At 34.6% G+C, this 18,669-nt stretch overlaps 1 protein-coding gene across 2 annotated transcripts; it reads left to right on the top strand.

Moving 5' to 3' along the window:
• The first annotated feature begins 630 nt into the window (after positions 1 to 630).
• Positions 631 to 18,463, top strand: LOC136224526 (uncharacterized). Of its 2 annotated transcripts, XM_066012883.1 has the most exons (26): positions 631 to 1,113; positions 1,232 to 1,326; positions 1,426 to 2,025; positions 2,145 to 2,269; positions 2,362 to 2,456; positions 2,564 to 2,806; positions 4,578 to 4,677; positions 6,185 to 6,236; positions 6,786 to 6,851; positions 8,205 to 8,359; positions 8,902 to 8,972; positions 9,064 to 9,258; positions 9,360 to 9,398; positions 9,544 to 9,651; positions 11,345 to 11,434; positions 11,572 to 11,647; positions 13,357 to 13,453; positions 13,528 to 13,597; positions 13,689 to 13,865; positions 13,939 to 14,061; positions 15,922 to 16,005; positions 16,291 to 16,475; positions 16,957 to 17,095; positions 17,170 to 17,229; positions 17,905 to 17,979; positions 18,128 to 18,463. In XM_066012883.1, exons 3-26 carry the CDS (start codon positions 1,448 to 1,450, stop codon positions 18,233 to 18,235), a joined length of 3,111 nt encoding a protein of 1,036 aa, XP_065868955.1. In that variant the 5' UTR covers positions 631 to 1,113; positions 1,232 to 1,326; positions 1,426 to 1,447; the 3' UTR covers positions 18,236 to 18,463. The 2 variants fall into 2 exon arrangements, with proteins under 2 accessions (XP_065868955.1, XP_065868956.1); XM_066012884.1 differs by lacking the exon at positions 6,786 to 6,851 and having other exon boundaries at positions 632 to 1,113.
• Positions 18,464 to 18,669: the final 206 nt, after the last annotated feature.

Raw genomic sequence — 18,669 nt, forward strand, 5'->3', positions numbered from 1 at the left:
AACCATGTAGAATTGCAACTTTTTTGGCGCACTCAATCACTTATGAACTTGTCTAATAAATCATGTTAGTAATGAAACGACTACTGTAATGATCGCGTCACCACCAAAATATTTTAATGACACTTGAACATAAATCAAAATCATAATAATTGTTAAAAATTCACTTAAAACGAGTTTTATAGTCAAATAATCGGAAAATTTTGCAAATCGATCTGCCCATATGATCAGGCGGCCAAAAATAACGCCGTGCATCGGTCCAGGCTTTATTTCTAACCACATGGCCTGGCAAAATGTCTGACCAATTTCAAAAATAAAATTACCTCATTCTCGAAATCGTCCATTTCTGGAGTTCTCGGGTTCAAACTCATCGATTATTTTTAGAATTTCAGTTTTGATCGGGAAAGAAACAATTAACAGTTTTTGAAGAAAATATGTGATAAGGGCAAAATTGTCAATATAAGAGTGGTAACTAGTAAATTGGAAGCGGTAAATAGCAATACTCTTTATTTATCCTAGAAAATTCTATAATTCTCAAAATTAATTGCGAAACTAGTTTTTGTTTTTTAAATGGTACTCTTCCCTTGATTTTATAGACAATTGAACCATTTGACGCCATGGCTCTGCTACAAGGATATTAGGCTGATTGCGCTAGTTCTTCGCCTTTTTTCTCGACGCTATTTTAATGTTTTGCTCCGAAGAAACGACGTGGTATCATTCATAACCCTAACTTTCTCCTTTTCCTTGTTTTTTTTTTTGTGTGTGTACCCTCAACTCATCCGTAATCCCAGCCGGCTCCTTCTCTCGTTTATCTTCTCTCTAATTCCCTTGTCCTCCCACCTTATTCTGCATCCTCCACACCCTAAAAAAATACACTCCGCCAATTGTTTCCACTCACTTTCTACCGGAAAGGTGCTGCCTTTTTCCTATCAGTTGGTGTTCATCTCCATTTTTTTTAAAATTTATGGTCGTGTAATTGCTGATTTCTTGAGGCAAAATTAACTAAACATTCTATATCCTTATAAACGTATAATATAATTAACCTACTTGGATTTTTTCTTCTTCTCCTTGCACTCCGCACTCTGAATTAACGGTTGGATGAAATTGCTGAGATTTGTAAGTATCTATTTTAGTTTTTGTGTTTTTGTTCTGCCTTGCAAATTCATAATCTCAAACAATGACAACAAAATTGATTCCAAATTGACGGTTCCCCCGTAACAATTTGCTTATAAAGGAGAAGCTTTGCTGTGCATGCTAAATGAGTCTGCTGCTTGCTAGTGTTCTCTCAAGACCTTTCAACTAGCTTCGCCTCAGTGGTTCAATCTTCAGGTTCTTTTCTTTTCATTCATCACCTTCATTGCGATATCGACCAACTTGACAGTAATATATTATTATAATTACAATGTCTTACTTCTTATGATGCCGCAGAAGTTAGAAGCGAGAGGCTGAAATGTATGCAAGGGTAATCAGTGGTAGAAGTCAGAGATGGGGTTCAATTATTATGCCATCCAAAGGCCGGACCCTGTCAAACTGCCAGGGTGATGGGCATGTTCAATCTTGCAACCATTCTACTAAAGTGGGAGGCCATTCTTCAAATGTTAGCCTCATCAGAAGACACCTATCGAATCCATTTTCATGGCAAGGCATTGCTGGAGGAAAGATTGATTTTTCAGAGTTACAGGCAAGACCTATTAAATGGTTGAATAGTAGCCAATTATGCTTCTACAGTTCGGAAGGTGGTGGGAGGAATACCGGTGATGATAAACAAACATCTATAAAAGATGGGGTCAACTGTGAGAAGACTCGGAATTTGTCTAAAGGAGAAGCAAGTCACTCTGATGCACATGCTCGACTTGCTGAGCAAGATCAAAAGGAATGGCTTAATAATGAGAAGCTTGCTCTAGAAAGCCAAAAGAAGGAATCACCTTTTCTGACAAGACGGGAAAGATTTAAAAATGAATTTTTAAGGAGGGTTGTTCCGTGGGACAGAATACATGTTTCCTGGGAAAATTTTCCTTACTTCGTTAAGTAATTACTGATTCCTTTACTTGTTCTATTCCTTTTAATTCTTAGATCACAAAACTATATACTCTTCCATATAGTAGCTTATTTGAAAAGATTAAATGATTTTTTTTGCTGTCTTCTAGTGAGCATACCAAAAGTGTCCTGGTAGAATGTGTGTCTTCCCATTTGAAAAATAAGAAATGCTCTGTTTCCTATGGGGCTCGTTTGTCATCTTCAAGTGGAAGAATACTGCTTCAGAGTGTTCCAGGTTTTGCATTACTCTTGCATTCAAATTTATGCATAATCTATTAAAGTAAATTATCTTATGATTTGATTACTTTATAATGATGCAATCTGCAGGTACCGAGCTTTATCGTGAGAGAATAGTAAGAGCACTTGCACGAGATCTGCAAGTTCCCTTACTGGTGCTTGATGGCAGTGTTTTTGCTTCTTATGTAAGATTCACATAGTTTGGGAATGTTTCTATCCTGGAGACATTTTCTGCTTTTGTTTTACAATTCAATTTTTCTTTTTGGTAGTTATTCTATTGAGTTTGGCCCAGGATCTTGCTGATGATGGCTCATCTGAGTGTGAATCAGATGATAATACAGAATCTGGGGAGGAGTGTACCTCAGAGTCGGAGGTTGAGGATGAGAATGATGCAAGTAATGAAGAGGAATGGACAAGCAGTGCTGAGGCGAAGACAGACTGTAGTGATGATGATGTAGCTGCTGCGCAGGCAACAGCCGAAGAAGCTCTTAAAAAGCTGATTCCTTACAGCCTCAACCTTGAAGAGTTTGCGAAGGTTTTTTTTTTTCCTGTTTTGTGAACTTCAGAATTCGTACCAGATTGATTTGTTAAAAAGTCTCCTTTTATTGGAATCTTAGATGTGAATATCAATTTGTACTATCTATTTCGGTGTTTGATTAGCATTTAAAAATTAAAATTTATACCTTATTAATGAACAAACATGGTACTTCTCTCATGTCAATGCTAACACGTATATTTAGTCTTGACCAGTAGCCAGCATATGAAATTTAGTTTTTCCTGCTAGACAATCAGTTTGGAGAAGCTTATGATACTCGAAATTGCCTAAGCGAGTTTAGGAGGGCTTTGAATTGAACCTAAACCTTTTGTCTATTCACAATGGTGGATGCATGTGCAATAAATTGGCTGTGTTAGAGACGATATAGGCATGGAATAATTACCAGCAGCATTGCATTGGGATGTAGCCTCAAGTTTGCCTACTGTACTAGTGAATAATGTTTTATTGTCTCAGATTTGCAGTTCTGTAATGGGAATTTGTCAATGGATTCATATTGGCATATACTGTTTCAGTATGCCACGCTATTTGGACAGACAGTTTCGGATGTAGGCTGTAGTCCACTACGCAATCAGGCTGTTGTCCGCATGCCAATCTTTGAAAGGGCTGTCAATTGCAGTAATTGGCTCCTTCCTCAGATGGCTGGGTGGTGGGCATATGGCACTTCTGTTGTGGGGAGTTCTTGTCTCTGTGTTTGAGCTTTTCTGGTAGCTGTAAATTGTTTCTGATCATCGTTGTCTTTGACTTAATTACATGCACCTTTAAACTTCAACTATCAACCATTTTGATACTGCTATTGTTTGAGAATTTTGAGTTTAAGGTGCGAGGCTAGGAATTTGCCTGTGCAAAATTGGGTGATAGTAAAGAACAAAATTGCAAGGCTCTGTTTGTGGTATGCAAGTTTGATATGGAGATTGTCTTTCTGGTTCATTCTGTTTGGTTTCTTTTGGTGAAGAGGATCTCAAGTTGGGAATGCTGCTGGAGAGTACTTTTGGTTGAATGATGAAGCATGAAGCCTTGTGCTGCTGAAATTTGAAACGAAAAAGAATAAGATGAATAGTTTTTATTAGGGAAGATATGAGAACTAGCCTTTTCTACCCTATAGTATTTTTTTTTGTGGTATTTTTTTTCATTCATCTAGTAAGTTTTAATTATCATTATTAAACTTGTCACTGAGCCTATAACAGTCACCAAATTTCACTTTGTTGTTGAAGCATTACTTATAATTAATTCAATAATAAACATTTAGTAGCTTAATTTCAATTAAATCCTAGTCCATGTTTTGATGTTAAGTTCATGATGGTCTTCTTGTTAAATGTTTCCTCAATATGACAATTTACATTGACAAACCTTAACACTATGTTGTTAGAATAGAAGAAAGGGTAAAGGTAATGGCTGCTTAATGTGTTTCGGAACCGTTCTTCTTTAGGGATATCACTGACTTATTCTTGCTAATCCATGGATGTACTGTATCAGAAATTGCGGTTTTAATAGTTTTGGAATATTGCAATAGTAGAATATGTGCTTATACACACACACTAGTCATATCTCATGGTTTTCCTATCCATTTTTTTAGTTTAAGAAAACTAAAGCTGTTAGTGTCATTCTTCCTTAGCTAACTGACACTATAGGAAGGTTATCTTCTAATACTCGGAAACAGTGTATGCGTCTTGAGTTATGTTTGGCTTGTTGTAACTTGTAATAAACTGTAACATATAATCTAATTTGTGATTCTTATATATTTCTGCGGCAGAGAGTCTCTGGAGAATGTGGAGAATCTGATAGTTCCACTGGAACCTCGACATCTGAGGTTGCTGAATCTTCAGATACCTCTAAAAGGCCTCTTAAGAAAGGTGACATTTGTTCTACATTGTATTTAGCACCTCTTCAGTCTATCTTCCCAGTTAGAGCTTTCATCTAATTGTTACATTGTATCTTTGAGTTTTTCTTTCTTGCAGTAATTTGGTCTTGATCCTTGAGGTTGTCATTATCCGTCTTCAAAAGGCTTTCATAAACATGAAAAATACTTTTATGATCTCTCTTGATCGAAATTGAACAATTAAAAAAACAAAATAGTGCATATATTTTTGTATTTTTCTACTCCACCTTATTGTAATTCTATACTAGTTTATCTTACTTAAACGGATGTTCTAGCTGTGTTTCTTGTGGTCATATTAGGTTCTGCTGTTTAGGCTTTTGCATATAGGTAAGGTACATATTTCTGCTGATGCAAGGAGTTTCATGTAACCTGAGGGTTGTTGTGTTTCCTTTTTTAGAGATGTTCAATAGCCTATTTAATACTCTAATATCTTGCCCGAGTTCTTATCTCATTATGTTGCAGTTCAGCAGCCACATCTGAGCTTGAATTTTGAAGAATAGAATCAATTGGATAGTTAGACGAGTTATATGAATTTTGAATAAATATGAAGCAAGTTTTTCTGGTGTGTTCTTTTGTTGGAATTTTATTGCTTTAAGATAGGAGTAGAGCTATAACTAGTTCAAATAAGCTCTTTGAGCTGGAATAAAGTAAAGAGAATAAGATATATTGCTCTATTAATTTTTGTAACAGACCATGAAAATACAGAGAAATCCATGGGATACCATGTAGAGTAAGATGCTACATTGATATATTTTACTTGGGAACAATACACAGATATATATACAAGTAGTAGCTCCTGATATTACTCCTACAGTCAAGGAGACATACTGACCCTACTAGCCGCCTAAGCATGCCCCAACAGCCCTTCAGCAGCCTTAGGCATGTTATTCATTAATTACATTGACTTATACTCTAACAATTACATTGACTTATACTTTAACAATTTTCATCCAAGTGATTGAAATGAGCTCTTCAAGATAGGCCGTAAAGGAAACAACACTCTCAAGCACATCCAACCTGATTTAACTTTACAACGGCCTGCAACACATTAACTTTTGTTTCTACATCTTGCACCTTTCTATCTCCTTTTTTCTACGTCCTTGTGTAATTTAGTCTTAGATCCTTAATATTGTGAAAGAGGTGATTAGCAGTTATGATAGTGTTAGATATGCAGTGGGATAATAGTTGCTTTTAATGCGAGTGGTTGCATGCTTGAGTTGGACAGAAAAGTTTGTTGATCAGAAGGCCTTTTTTTTTTGTAGCAATCTTGATGATGTTATTTTTGGATGGTGGAGGAGGTGGTGTTATGTTGCATTTTTTACTTTGAAAAATCTGAATTCTTGCATTAAACTTGTATTATTTAAGTTGATTATGCTTTTCAAGTTCTGAATTTCCTAGTTTGGGTACAACTGTTGAACTGATTAGATATTATACTCTTCTGGTGTTTCCTTCATTTATTACTTGTGTTCTTGTTTCACCAGGGGATCGGGTGAAGTATATCGGGGCTTCTAAACACATTGAAGCTGATAACAGGTATTATGCCCCATTTTCAGTGGGCAGGGTTAATTATGTTGGAAATGATCTATTTCCTTTCAGATATCGAATTAATTGTTAATTTGAGGGGCATAAATTTCATAACCAATAGTCTTTCACACTGAAATCTGGTCATTACGGGATAAAGAGCATACAGTTTTTATAAATCTGCAATTTCGTGGTCTTTTTCCCACAAAATTGAGGCTCAGCAAAATTCTCAAGAACTGAACTTTATTGCACATGGTTTTCAGGAATTGCCGTAGCAATTCAGCCTGATTGGTGGTTACTTGCTGATTTGGATAAAGTCTTGAATTGTGTACAAGTGTTGCGTGGTCAGGATAGGGCTTTTCTTTTCTGATTCTTCTGAAGACCATGTGCTTCATTCTGTTTGAGGCTGCAGATTTAGTTTGACATTTAGAATAAAACTATGCGAAATGTTATTGAACATTTTGGCTGGCAATTATGTAATAATGGGGTCTTGTCCACGGTCTTTCTTTTAAAAATCATTTTGCATAAAACTTATTCCCCACATAAACTTTGACATCACAGGGTCATATTGGGCAAGATACCGACACCTGCTGGTCTGAAAAATGCTTATACCCTTATGCGTGGCAGGTGGGTTGGTAAGTTGTCCTGGTGTTTAGAAGATAGACATATAAATGCCGTTTTAGTCTTGGCATTTTATTGAAAATTTTATAGTCTAGAAACAGTTCTGTATAAAATCTTAGACCTAACAGAATTAGTGATTCTAGTGCATTTTCCTAAGACCAATTTGAGATATTTGGTGATCATTGCTAAATGTAATGGATAGATGCTGTGTGTCTGCAGTTGCTTGATTGTTGGTATAATGTAGGAGATCACGTTTTTTCCCCCAAATTATTCTAGTTGGGAATAGCACCTCTAGAGTGTGTAGAACATCTTGTATTGATTTTTTTTTTTTTTTTAAACTAATCTATCTCAGAACTTGGCCTTAACATTAGGACTGGAAATCAGTGGTGGAGCCAGTCCTGAGAGGTTGTGGGGGACAAATTTTTACAGGCTGGGCATATTTTTTTTGGCCCCAAACAAGCCAAAACGATGTAGTTATAATTATTTGTATGACAAGATGTTTACTTTCCTACTCCAGATATTATCATCTGATGTGAGACTAGTTCACAACTTTTATGATCAGTGAACCTATAGGGTGAGATTACAAGAACTAAATGATGAATTTTATCTACTAATATGCAGAACCAAATAAGAAGAGTGATAAAACTTAATGCAACTGCTATAGACATCATCAATCCATAATAGGCCCGTTGAAGATCAATTGTAAAGAATGCAACTTTTATCATGTTCACAGATTTATAGCTTTGGAACTTTACAACCCATTTCCAAGAATTCACTATGATTTCAGACTAACATGATTATATATACCATCCACGAAGCAATCTTGAAAAAGAAGCCATAGATACCTCCTTCCTAGATCGTTAGGATGAACTCAAATGTAGAAGTTGAGCATCAGCCTTGTGAAACAGACAGATGATTGATAAACTGACTTCGTAGTTCGTATTCATCACAACATATCTTTGATGAAGTCCAGGCTTAGGGTAGCTCTAACAATGGGGAATAATCCAAGTAGAATAATTGAACTCCAATTTTCCCAGTTCCATTAAAATTCTCATATGGGTGACCCCAATATCAAAATCCTGAGCTCCCCTCCCTACCTTAAGCAACACGTTTCTTTTGGGTCTGATCTTAATGGTATCAACAACCGTACACTGCAATTGGCCCAGTTTATTTTACATGTTATTTCATAAATTCTGCTCTGGAGTGTCAAACTTTAATTCTTGGACTTTAGAGTTGAGAGTTTGTGGGGATCGCCTATGCAAGGGCACAAGTCATACGAACCTATAATGCATCTACTTCACTTCCTACATCTACTACATAAATATCTGCAGTTTAGTTGAAACTTTTGTTGCATTTCAGGCCTTTATCAAGTGGTCAACGTGGGGAGGTGTATGAGGTGGATGGTGATAGAGTTTTTGTAATTTTGGATATTACTAATAATACAGAAGCAATTGAAAAGAAGGATGAGAAACCTAATGAGCAACCTGTCGAGCCACCAGTTTGTTGGATTGACAGTAAGTCTCTCTTATCAGCTATTATATTATCCATCTAATGTGAAAATAATTTTCCTTTGTGATAAATAGCTATATTAAGTTATAATGAACATTTTAACGTGAAGTTGGAGCACCCAAGGTAAAGCAGTCAAACACATTGTTGTTGTATATATCATAGAGTGATGTATCTGCTTTTATGTTGCTTTGAATAGTTATTATGATATACAAGCTTCCAGGCTCTAGGCATGTGAACGCACATTTCAACAAAACTAGAAAATTTTGTCAAAAGTATAAAAGAAACGGTACAATAAAAATGCTGAGGGATTTTCTTGGGAGATTTCTAAGAAAAAAAAATAGTTCTAGAGAAATGGATTCTCCAACTGTTCGCTCTCCTCTTTGTTGCTAGCTATATTCTGGCATTCTTCATCTTTCATCTTCTATGATAAGGTGTTTTCCCTTATTCTTGAATAATTTACTTAGAAATATTTCTGATCGGTTTCAACTACAAATGTGAGTATTTGTTTTCTCAGCTGTTAATAATCTGAGAAAGTATCATTTTGTAGTTAAGGACATCGAACATGATCCGGACACTGAGGCAGAAGATTGCTATATTGCAATGGAAACTCTATGTGAGGTAGTTTCGTTAGATAATATTATGTTTGTTTCCAACATTGCTATCTTTCGTTGCTGTTATGTGTTGATGTTTTATTTTTCGCTATTTGTAGGTTCTGCAAGCCATGCAGCCTCTTATTGTCTATTTTCAAGATTCTTCTCCATGGTTGTCTAGAGCTGTCCCCAAGTCAAATCGCAAGGATTTTGTCCACAAGGTGCAGGCAATGTTTGATCGATTGTCAGGACCAGTTGTATTGATATGTGGCCAGAACACAGGTGAAACAGGGTCAAAGGAGAAAGAGAATTTTGTAAGCTTTATGTCTAGTTGCATATTTGCATGTTAACACATATATATAAACTAGATAATACTTTTTCTTATTTATCCTCTTTTCAATCTGACTTTGCACAGACAATGTTACTCCCAAGTTTTGGTCGCCTGGCTAAGCTGGTGAGGCTTGTACATTTTTCTGACAAATTTATGCATTTGGGCTCTTGAAAATTATTGCTTCTTTTTATGTTTTATTAATAGCAATTTCTCAGTTTTGTTTTGTTCTTTTTATCTAATCGTTAATTCTATATCTATGATTTTCCAGCCTCTCTCCTTGAAGCGCCTCACTGAGGGACTCAGCACTCCAAAGAGATCTGATGACACCGAGATATATAAACTCTTCACTAATGTTTTGACAATACACCCCCCAAAAGTAAGTGCCTGCTTAGCTTTCTCAAATCAGGAATTTGAAAAGGTGTCTGCTGTATGCTAGTAGGTAACTTGATTACAGTATGTTTGGGCTGATTAGATTTGTTTGGTGATTTCATATGTTTCTTCTCCTCCCTATCATTTTTTTTTCAGTTAGTATTTGACTTGAATTTAAAGTGCGATTGCAAAATGCATGAACACAACAAGGGGAAAGAAAATTGGTTATATAAATTAGGGGATAAAAGTAAAAATTAACCCTATGGCTTTTGGGGGAGAACATATTTAGACTCTATGTATAAAACCATGCAATGTAGCACTACCTTTTTGTAGATGAAGCAATTTCAGTCTCCATTAACAGCAGATCTAAGGGAAGCCCATTCTTCGTTAATTTGGTTCCATTTCTGCTCCACCTAAACCCCCTAGCGTCCATGTGTAACTAAAATTAGTGCTAATATTGCACGATTTTATACGTGGATTCTAAATATGTTCTCCCCTAATTCGTACCTTAGGTGGCACAGATGTGGAACTAAATTAAGGGAAAATTGACTTATGTTAGATCTGCCGTTAATGGAGTTTGAGTAGTTGCTCCAACTACATAATATTAGTGCTAGCATTGCATGGTTTTATACATGGAGTCTAAATATGTTCTCGCCCAACAACTATAGGGCGAATTTTGTACCTTATCCCAGTAAATTAGTCAGTTTCGTTTATGTGAATAGGTGTGGCTGTTTGACATTGATGTAAGAAGGCTGGAATGTAAAATTCATTAACATATCAAGGAAAAGTTTTAGGTGATTTAAGCGGCACTTTATTAGAACGGTTGAAGCTGATTGTAATTATTTTCCTTTAAAAGTTCTTCAGTCTCTTTCACTCTTTCTTAGGAAGAACCTCATTTCCATTAATGTATCAAACAATAATTGTGTGCTAGATCTATCATATTTGGATGGAATAAATTAGCTAACATAATGCAGGTATTGATTATTAAAACATAAGAAAGCCTGTTGTTTTTGGGGCAACACTATAAGCCTGAGATTACTCTGTTCTGTCCTAACTACCTTTGGTGATTGTTCCTTTCTTGGACCATTGGATTCGATTCCAGTATTTTGAGTTCACTGGTGTCAAGCTAAGTTGCACGAAAACTTTGTTTTTGAAGAGTTTCCATATTTTAGGTCAAAATCTTGTACGAGATTTGGATCACATATTCGTAATTTAGGAAAATTGGAAACTCATTTCTTGATATAAAGAACTGACGCATTAACTGATCTCTTACTTAGTTTATTATGTGCTAATCACATAAAATTATATCCTTTTCTTTTATAGATTGTCTTCTTCAATTTTTTTTGTTCTGTGTGTATATATACACATATAACTTAAAAAGTTATAGATATACCCTATTTTTTATTATTCACATCTTTTTTCAGCATTTCTGTTTCCTATGTCCTTTTACAAATATTGTTTCTCAATGCATGTTCCAATTTCAGTTTCTGTTTTTGTTTCCAAGCAGCATAGATGTCAAGTGACACCACCTCCTTAGTTTTTTGGTTTGTGTGGCAGAGGAAGATACTATTATTACAATGATTAACAAATTTCCAACTTCTCCATATTATGGTTCCTTTTGTAGTCTTTAAATTTCATATATTTTGTGGTTTCATCAGTTGCTGCTGTGTGTCATATTTCTTTACTATCTTCCTTTACAGGAGGAAGACCAACTTAGAACATTCAATAAACAAATTGAGGATGACAGGAGAATTGTAACATCAAGGAGTAATTTAAATGAATTATACAAGGTATAAAGTTAATTTTATGGTCTTTCGAGTCAACATGGCATTTTATGTAGTTTCCACAATTTGCGTCGCCTTGTAGGATTGCATATTATGCTAATCAATTTGATGCATATGCTTTGTACTTTGATATTATAATGCAGGTTCTTGAGGAAAATGAGATGTCTTGCTTGGACCTGTTGCAAGTAAATTCTGATGGTGTAGTATTGACAAAGCAAAGTAAGAAGCTAGAATATATTTTAGCCAATGTTTGCACAAATGCTTCCATATTCCAATATGATGTTTTGCCGTGGGTTGTGAATTATATTCTACTGACTATGAGAACAAAAGAAAACTGCATATGAACAGGCAGCTGTATATTAATTAATGAAAAGTTTACATTTAATATGTATTGATGTGGACATATTTGAGTTTGATCAGTGACTGATAAAAAGCTATAATTGAAGAAAAAATCTTGTTAAAGAAAGCCTATCTAGTTGGTCAACTTTTGCCAATAATGGTTTTGAATTGTTTAATCGCTTTCCTTAAAATTACAATTATCTACCAGCTTTATGCATACAATAACATCCGTCCCAATAAATTTACTAAAGTATTTCATGGCTTCCTGACTTTTTTAAATGACTTGTTAGACACTTGTATTTGAAAACCATTCAAAATTGTTATTAACGTTACTAATAGCACCTTGATCATTTTAAGTGACATGTTCTTAAATATACATTATCAAGGATTATTTAGTGACCAAAATTATGGGTTGAAAATGCCTAACACGTGATATAAATTATCAAGGTTTATACAAGCACATGGGAAATTGTGTATTATTCCATTACCGGCCTGTTACTGAAATATTGTTTTCTGGGAGTACAAATGTTCAAGTTGAATTGATCCGGTTGTAATTGATATTAAAACATATTGTGTATCATCAATTATAAACATAATTATACTTGAACCTAATTTATTTTCATGATGACATGCATTATGAACATCAATCACAATCTAATAAAGTTGGATTTGGATAGCCTTGTATATGAGTTAATATTTGAGATTCTCCATACAGTAGTATTTTGGTGAAAACCACTATTAAGCCCTTGAACTATTTGATTTTGCTGAGCTCTCGAACATCTATTGTGCTGTATTAGGTTGTTGAACTTTTATTTTAGTCACATGAAGAGATAGAAATTTTACATATCATTGAGTACTTTATATTATAAGCTTTGAATTGTAAAAAAACATCCTCAATGTGATTCAAAATAATTTTTTTGAGGCTTTAATAAAACAAAATAGAAGTTCGATCCTGCAATAAAACAAAGTTGAACAGTCCTTTTTGTATAAGGTTAGAAAATGATGATTATATGGCATTATGGCCATCACATGATATGTTTTTTTTTGTTATACTTCTGTGTTCAAGGTGTTGTATGACACCCCTATTATTATAACCTCCAGTATGACACTATTATCAAGTATCTGTTACTGTCATTATTGAGTCATTGACCTTCACTTCATATACAATGATTGCCCTTATATTCATTCTGTTCATCTATCCAGTTTTGATCATTTTGTTCATTTTTCGAATCTTCAGAAAAGATAACTTTTTTTGCGAGTATTGCAATAGAATTAAATGTACATGGTGTAAATAAAATATCTCATGATTTTATTATTCATAAGCTAATGGAAACCTGGTTACTTTGAGGGTTTATTGAGAGGAAAACATTAATAGTAGAATATAAGTCATTTGATTAAGCAGATCTGGTTATATGTGTCAATTGAACTTTTGTATTCTAAATTTTTGTAAAAGATAAAAAAAATGCTGATAAAAGATTGTCTTAATAAAGGAGAAATTTACATAACATATTCGTGAGTAGTCTTTTCAATAAAAATGAACTGCAAATCCAATACTAATGATCATGCACACATATAAATTTTTGTTGCAGAAGCTGAAAAAGTTGTTGGCTGGGCAAAGAATCATTACTTATCTTTATGCCAACATCCATCTATAAAAGGAGAAAGATTGATCTTGCCTCGGAAAAGGTATGGATATTTTACATTTGTGCCTTGAACAACTTTTTATAAAGTTGATGCTAATTGTTTTCCTTTCTTTTAAGCCTTGATATTGCAATTGTGAGATTGAAGGAGCAAGAAGCAATATCTCAAAAATCGTCATTAAATTTGAAGGCATGTATTGTCATTTGCTTTCTGTTTCTTTAGAATTTCTAAGATCTTCGCATATATTTTGCTTATATATAATATATTGATGTTGTAGCAGAATTTGGCAAAGGATGAGTATGAGAGCAACTTCGTATCAGCTGTAGTTCCTCCTGGTGAGATAGGCGTGAAGTTTGATGATGTTGGTGCTCTTGAAGAAGTGAAGAAGGCATTGAACGAACTTGTGATTCTTCCAATGAAGAGGCCAGAGCTCTTTTCTAGAGGAAATCTGTTGCGGGTATAGTATATAGTAGCCAAAATTAATTATGTTATTTTTCAGTGGTCTGATTGTGCCAATTTTTTTTTTCAAGCCCTGCAAAGGAATATTACTTTTTGGGCCTCCTGGAACTGGGAAAACCCTACTTGCCAAAGCGCTTGCAACTGAAGCCAGTGCGAACTTTATGAGCATAACTGGCTCAACTCTTACATCAAAGGTATGCTCAAAATTTGATGCTTGATTGACTTAATTGAATATGTATCCAGAAACAATTTCATTTATGTGCTTCATGTTTTTAATTTTTATGCTATTCTTTGATCCATTTTCACTTGTTTCATTTTCTGCTTCTTTCTTTAACTTGGGTGATGTTATAATATGAACATATGTGAACATAGCTGGTTGTAATAGAAGAATTTTAGGAGCAATCAACGAAGCAGTTATAGGGATCAATATATTTGTGCTTGTGGGTTTAAATTTTTGTTTTGGATGTCTGAGTTGAGTTCTTAGATATTAAAGATGTTCCTTTTCATATTCTTTCTTTTCGGTCTGCCCTAGAAGTAGTCACTTTCGGTTTGCCCGAGAGCAATCACTTTCGGGCCTGCCTAGGGAGCAGTCAATTTTGGGTCTGCCTTGAAGGGAAGCTAGTCTAGCTCCAAGTTTTCTGGAGTTTTGTTTTGTTTGACCACCACCCTTGGAAGATGACCAGATTCTTGGTGCGTGCTGGTGTGCCCAAAATCTTCTTGGACTCCAATCACTTCCTCTAGCCTTTTCCCTCCAATTCCGGTGATAACCTTAAGTAGTTTGTTTTTCTGCTTTGTGTGTAGTTGCTGTACTCCGTTGTCTTTGTTGATTTCTTCTTGGATACTTGCTGTCCTCTCTTCATAATGATGATTTCTTCTTGGTACTCGGTTCTTTGGTGAAGATTGAGTTTCATTTCAGTAGTTTGCTGATCCTTTGCAGAAGATCAACCTATTTCTTCATGTTTGGATTTCTTTTACCTTAGTGAACAGCTTTGTGGATAAAGTTCTTTTCTGGATTTTATCATTATTGTTTCAATGGCAGATTGTTCAAGTTTGAAAGGTCATCCTCACTGTTCTCTTGGGCTAATCATAATGTAAATAATTCAGTGGCTTATTCTTCATCAGTCATTTCCTCTAGTCTCCGATCACTTCTAATAGCCTCTCTCACCTAACAACTAGTTGATGTCTTTACTAAAGTTTAGCTGGGTTACTGTATCTGTAACAAGCGGGGCATGATTGTTATCTTTGATCCCGCTTGATGGGAGTGTTATAGTATTGACATATATGAATATAGCTAGTTGTAATAGAAGAATTTTAGGAGCGATCAACATATGAATTATAGGGATTAGTGTATTTGTCCACTTTCTATTCTCATTCTTGTATATGCATTATTTATCTGTCAATATATAAAATGGAGTAGTTTTTTCCCAATTTCCAATTAACAAATGATTTTACAAATTACAGCAGTGTGTCCAAACTCTTTTAGGTAAAGGTTCATATAAAATCTTTAAAAGGGACAATGTTCTTTAAACCATAAGGCATTTTTCTTAAATTTTTTGTTTGGACTAGGATAAAGTGCCATGGCATTTAGGAGGTGCATAATGTGCATCCACATAGAAAATTTCAAACAAGTAATAATTTTAGAATTAGGATTTGCAGCTTTTTGTTTTAACATTTTCTTCCTGTTTGTTCTAAATAGCAGTTCTTCTTTTGTACCCTTTTTTTTACCTCCAAACACGCTGTTGTATATCTGTGAGTTGTTTTTGTTGTTGAATTTGACTGCTTATGGAATATTAATGAGTTTTAAACGTGGCTCTGTGTTTATGCATGATGAATGATATAGGCAGAGACTTGAGCTTGGTAAATTTATTTTGTGAAGAATCATGAAATGGGAGAAAATCACAATTTCTAAACCTGGATTGGGGAAGGGAATAGAAAAGGACTTAAGGTGTATATATACATGGGAGTGTAATGCTTGAATATCTTCTATATATACGTGATAATTGCTTTGCTTTTTTGTACATGTTATACTGACTTTTCTCTATACTTCCATCTAGTGGTTTGGAGACGCTGAAAAGCTTACAAAGGCCTTATTTTCTTTTGCAAGCAAACTGGCACCTGTCATTATATTTGTTGATGAGGTGAGTTTCTCTCAGTTTCAGTTGATTAAATTTGTTCAATATTGACTAAATTACAAAGTCACAGTATTTCCGTAATTATAGCCTACTTTTAACCTTTACTTCATTTCTAATTTTTAATTGTGCTCACATGTAAAAAGTTATATATATATATATGAAAGGAGAACCTAGCTTTTTAATTTATTCTCTGTCCTCAGGTGATGCTTCAATTTCGCTACATGCACTGCATTCTTCGTTCAGTTGATTTTTAGATTGGCTTTACTGTTTTACACCGGTTTTTCTATATAGATTGACAGTTTGCTTGGTGCTCGGGGTGGTGCCTTTGAGCATGAAGCAACTAGAAGAATGAGAAATGAATTTATGGCTGCATGGGATGGATTGAGAACCAAAGACAGCCAAAGAATTCTCATACTTGGTGCTACAAATCGGCCATTTGATCTTGATGATGCTGTGATTCGCCGATTACCAAGAAGGTGAGATTGCATAGGAGCATCCCTAGTGGATGCAAACTTCTTGTTACTTCTGACATTTTGGTTGTAACCAACCACTAGGGACAATATAACCAATATTAGTTTGTCTTACATAAAGTAATAGGATTGTGGGGGTCGAGGAGGCTCCTCTTGATAGTGGCCTCACAATTCTCTCAAAATTTACTTATTTACTACATAATAATTGTAAAATTACATTTTTAATCCAGTTTTTTTAATTATAAAATTTTGAAGTAACAAGTACCTCTAGTGGGTTGTAACTTTTAGGTGTTATTTATGCCTAAATGGCACCAAAAGTTACAAACACCACTAGAGGTGCTCTAAGGAAACACTATTTTCACTTGGAATATTATGGATTCTAGATTTAGTATTCTTTTTGTTGCTTTATACAGATCCTTGTTTTTCTCTGTGGCTATTTATTTCACTATAGTATTATTACTTATGGGATTACATTGGTGCTGATCAGAATATATGTGGACCTACCGGATGAGGAAAACCGCATGAAGATTTTGAGCATATATCTTGCACAAGAAATTTTAGAACCTAATTTTGAGTTTGACAAGCTTGCAAATGCAACTGAAGGATATTCTGGCAGTGATTTGAAGGTAATGTATGATTTGTCAGCATCAACTATGGTGGTTCGTTAACATCTCTGACTTCATATGCTCTGTGTTCGTAGAACCTTTGTATTGCTGCAGCATATAGACCGGTACAGGAACTTCTAGAAGAAGAAAAGAAGGTATACCTCCCATAGAATATGTTTTGAATCTCTAAATTCTTCTCATGTGAAGCTTGCATTGTGGGCACAATTTCCATATGGAGCTTTGATTTTGAAGAGTTTTCATGTTTCTTCATAACTGAAACTTTCAGAAAATTGTACTTTATGTTTCATGTCGTTCTTCTGTTATTTAATGAAATTGCTGATCATATTGCATTAAATCCCTTATTTCTTGCTAAATCATCTTCTTCATGCTTTCAAAATTAAAGAGTGCTCATTCTTTTCCTTCTATGCAACTTATATGTAATGTTTTTCTTCTTTATAAAAAAAGAAAATTTACAAATGCATCCCTTCAATTTGGAAGTTAAAAATATACTCCTATATTTTTTATTTACAAGTTTCTGCTTCCCATACTTTCACAATTATCAATTCCCTGTTTCTGTTTTTCTGTTTCAGTTTCGGGTTTGCTCATGAATTATCTCATGTTTCTTCACATCTCTGCTCACTTATTGTCACTTTAGATTTGTCTCTACCATGCAGAACTGTAGAGATTATATAGTACATTTACTAAGAAACGTAGTGGTAATGGCAGAGCTGACTTATTATTTAATAATATGATACTAGGATTTTGTGTTTATTTTTTACTGGTAAACTAAAAGCTGATTTATATCATTCTGCTCTTTTCTTTGTTCACAGGGTGGTAAGGAGGATGTAGTTGGAGGAGCTATACGGCCTCTTAGTTTGGATGATTTCATCCAATCAAAAGCGAAGGTAATGAATTTTATTTTATTTTGTTTCTGTTCTGGCAGTGTTTGTCAATATCTCCTTTTCAACAGAATAGAAAGGCACATTTTCATTTTTCAGTACTAAGAATACAAAAATTGCATTGATGTGAATATTCATATTATATTATATGCAGGTGGGACCATCAGTTGCGTTTGATGCTGCTAGCATGAATGAGCTGAGGAAATGGAATGAACAATATGGAGAAGGTGGAAGCAGGAGAAAATCACCCTTTGGTTTCTGAAACTAACATAAATTATTCTTTAGCCCAGTTCCAACATCCTCTACTGTAGCATAGAATGTTCCTATTTTCTTAATAAATTATTTCTTATTTTTCTATTTTTGTCTCCCTTCCTAATTCATGTGAGAATAAATAAGTATCTTGTTAGTTACCCAATTTTCTACTACTCACTGCAAGTATGGTTTGCATAACTGAAATGGATTTTAATACATGCTTACTTATTCCAGGATCTTTTCCGTCGTCAAAAAGCTACTTCTCCTTGTTAAATTAGTATCCTCTTCTCTTCTTAACTTGGCATCAAAACAAGAAACGATCCCTTTTGTGTCTGCTGATCCAAATTCGGCACTTCTCCTGGGGCAAAATCATGATTCATGCCTACTTCGTTATACATATATCAACTTGTGAAATTTACTTCGCATATTTCGCAATATGCGAAG

The sequence above is a fragment of the Euphorbia lathyris genome, chromosome 3 (assembly GCF_963576675.1).
Source record: "Euphorbia lathyris chromosome 3, ddEupLath1.1, whole genome shotgun sequence".
NCBI lineage: Eukaryota > Viridiplantae > Streptophyta > Magnoliopsida > Malpighiales > Euphorbiaceae > Euphorbia > Euphorbia lathyris.

Bases quoted from the DNA above. Each gene is read 5' to 3' on its own strand.
- LOC136224526 (XM_066012883.1), top strand. From the start codon at position 1,448: ATGTATGCAAGGGTAATCAGTGGTAGAAGTCAGAGATGGGGTTCAATT. The intron at 9,259-9,359 runs GTAAGCTTTATG...GACTTTGCACAG, and splicing joins CAAAGGAGAAAGAGAATTTT to ACAATGTTACTCCCAAGTTT. The intron at 11,648-13,356 runs GTAAGAAGCTAG...TTTTTGTTGCAG, and splicing joins TGTAGTATTGACAAAGCAAA to AAGCTGAAAAAGTTGTTGGC.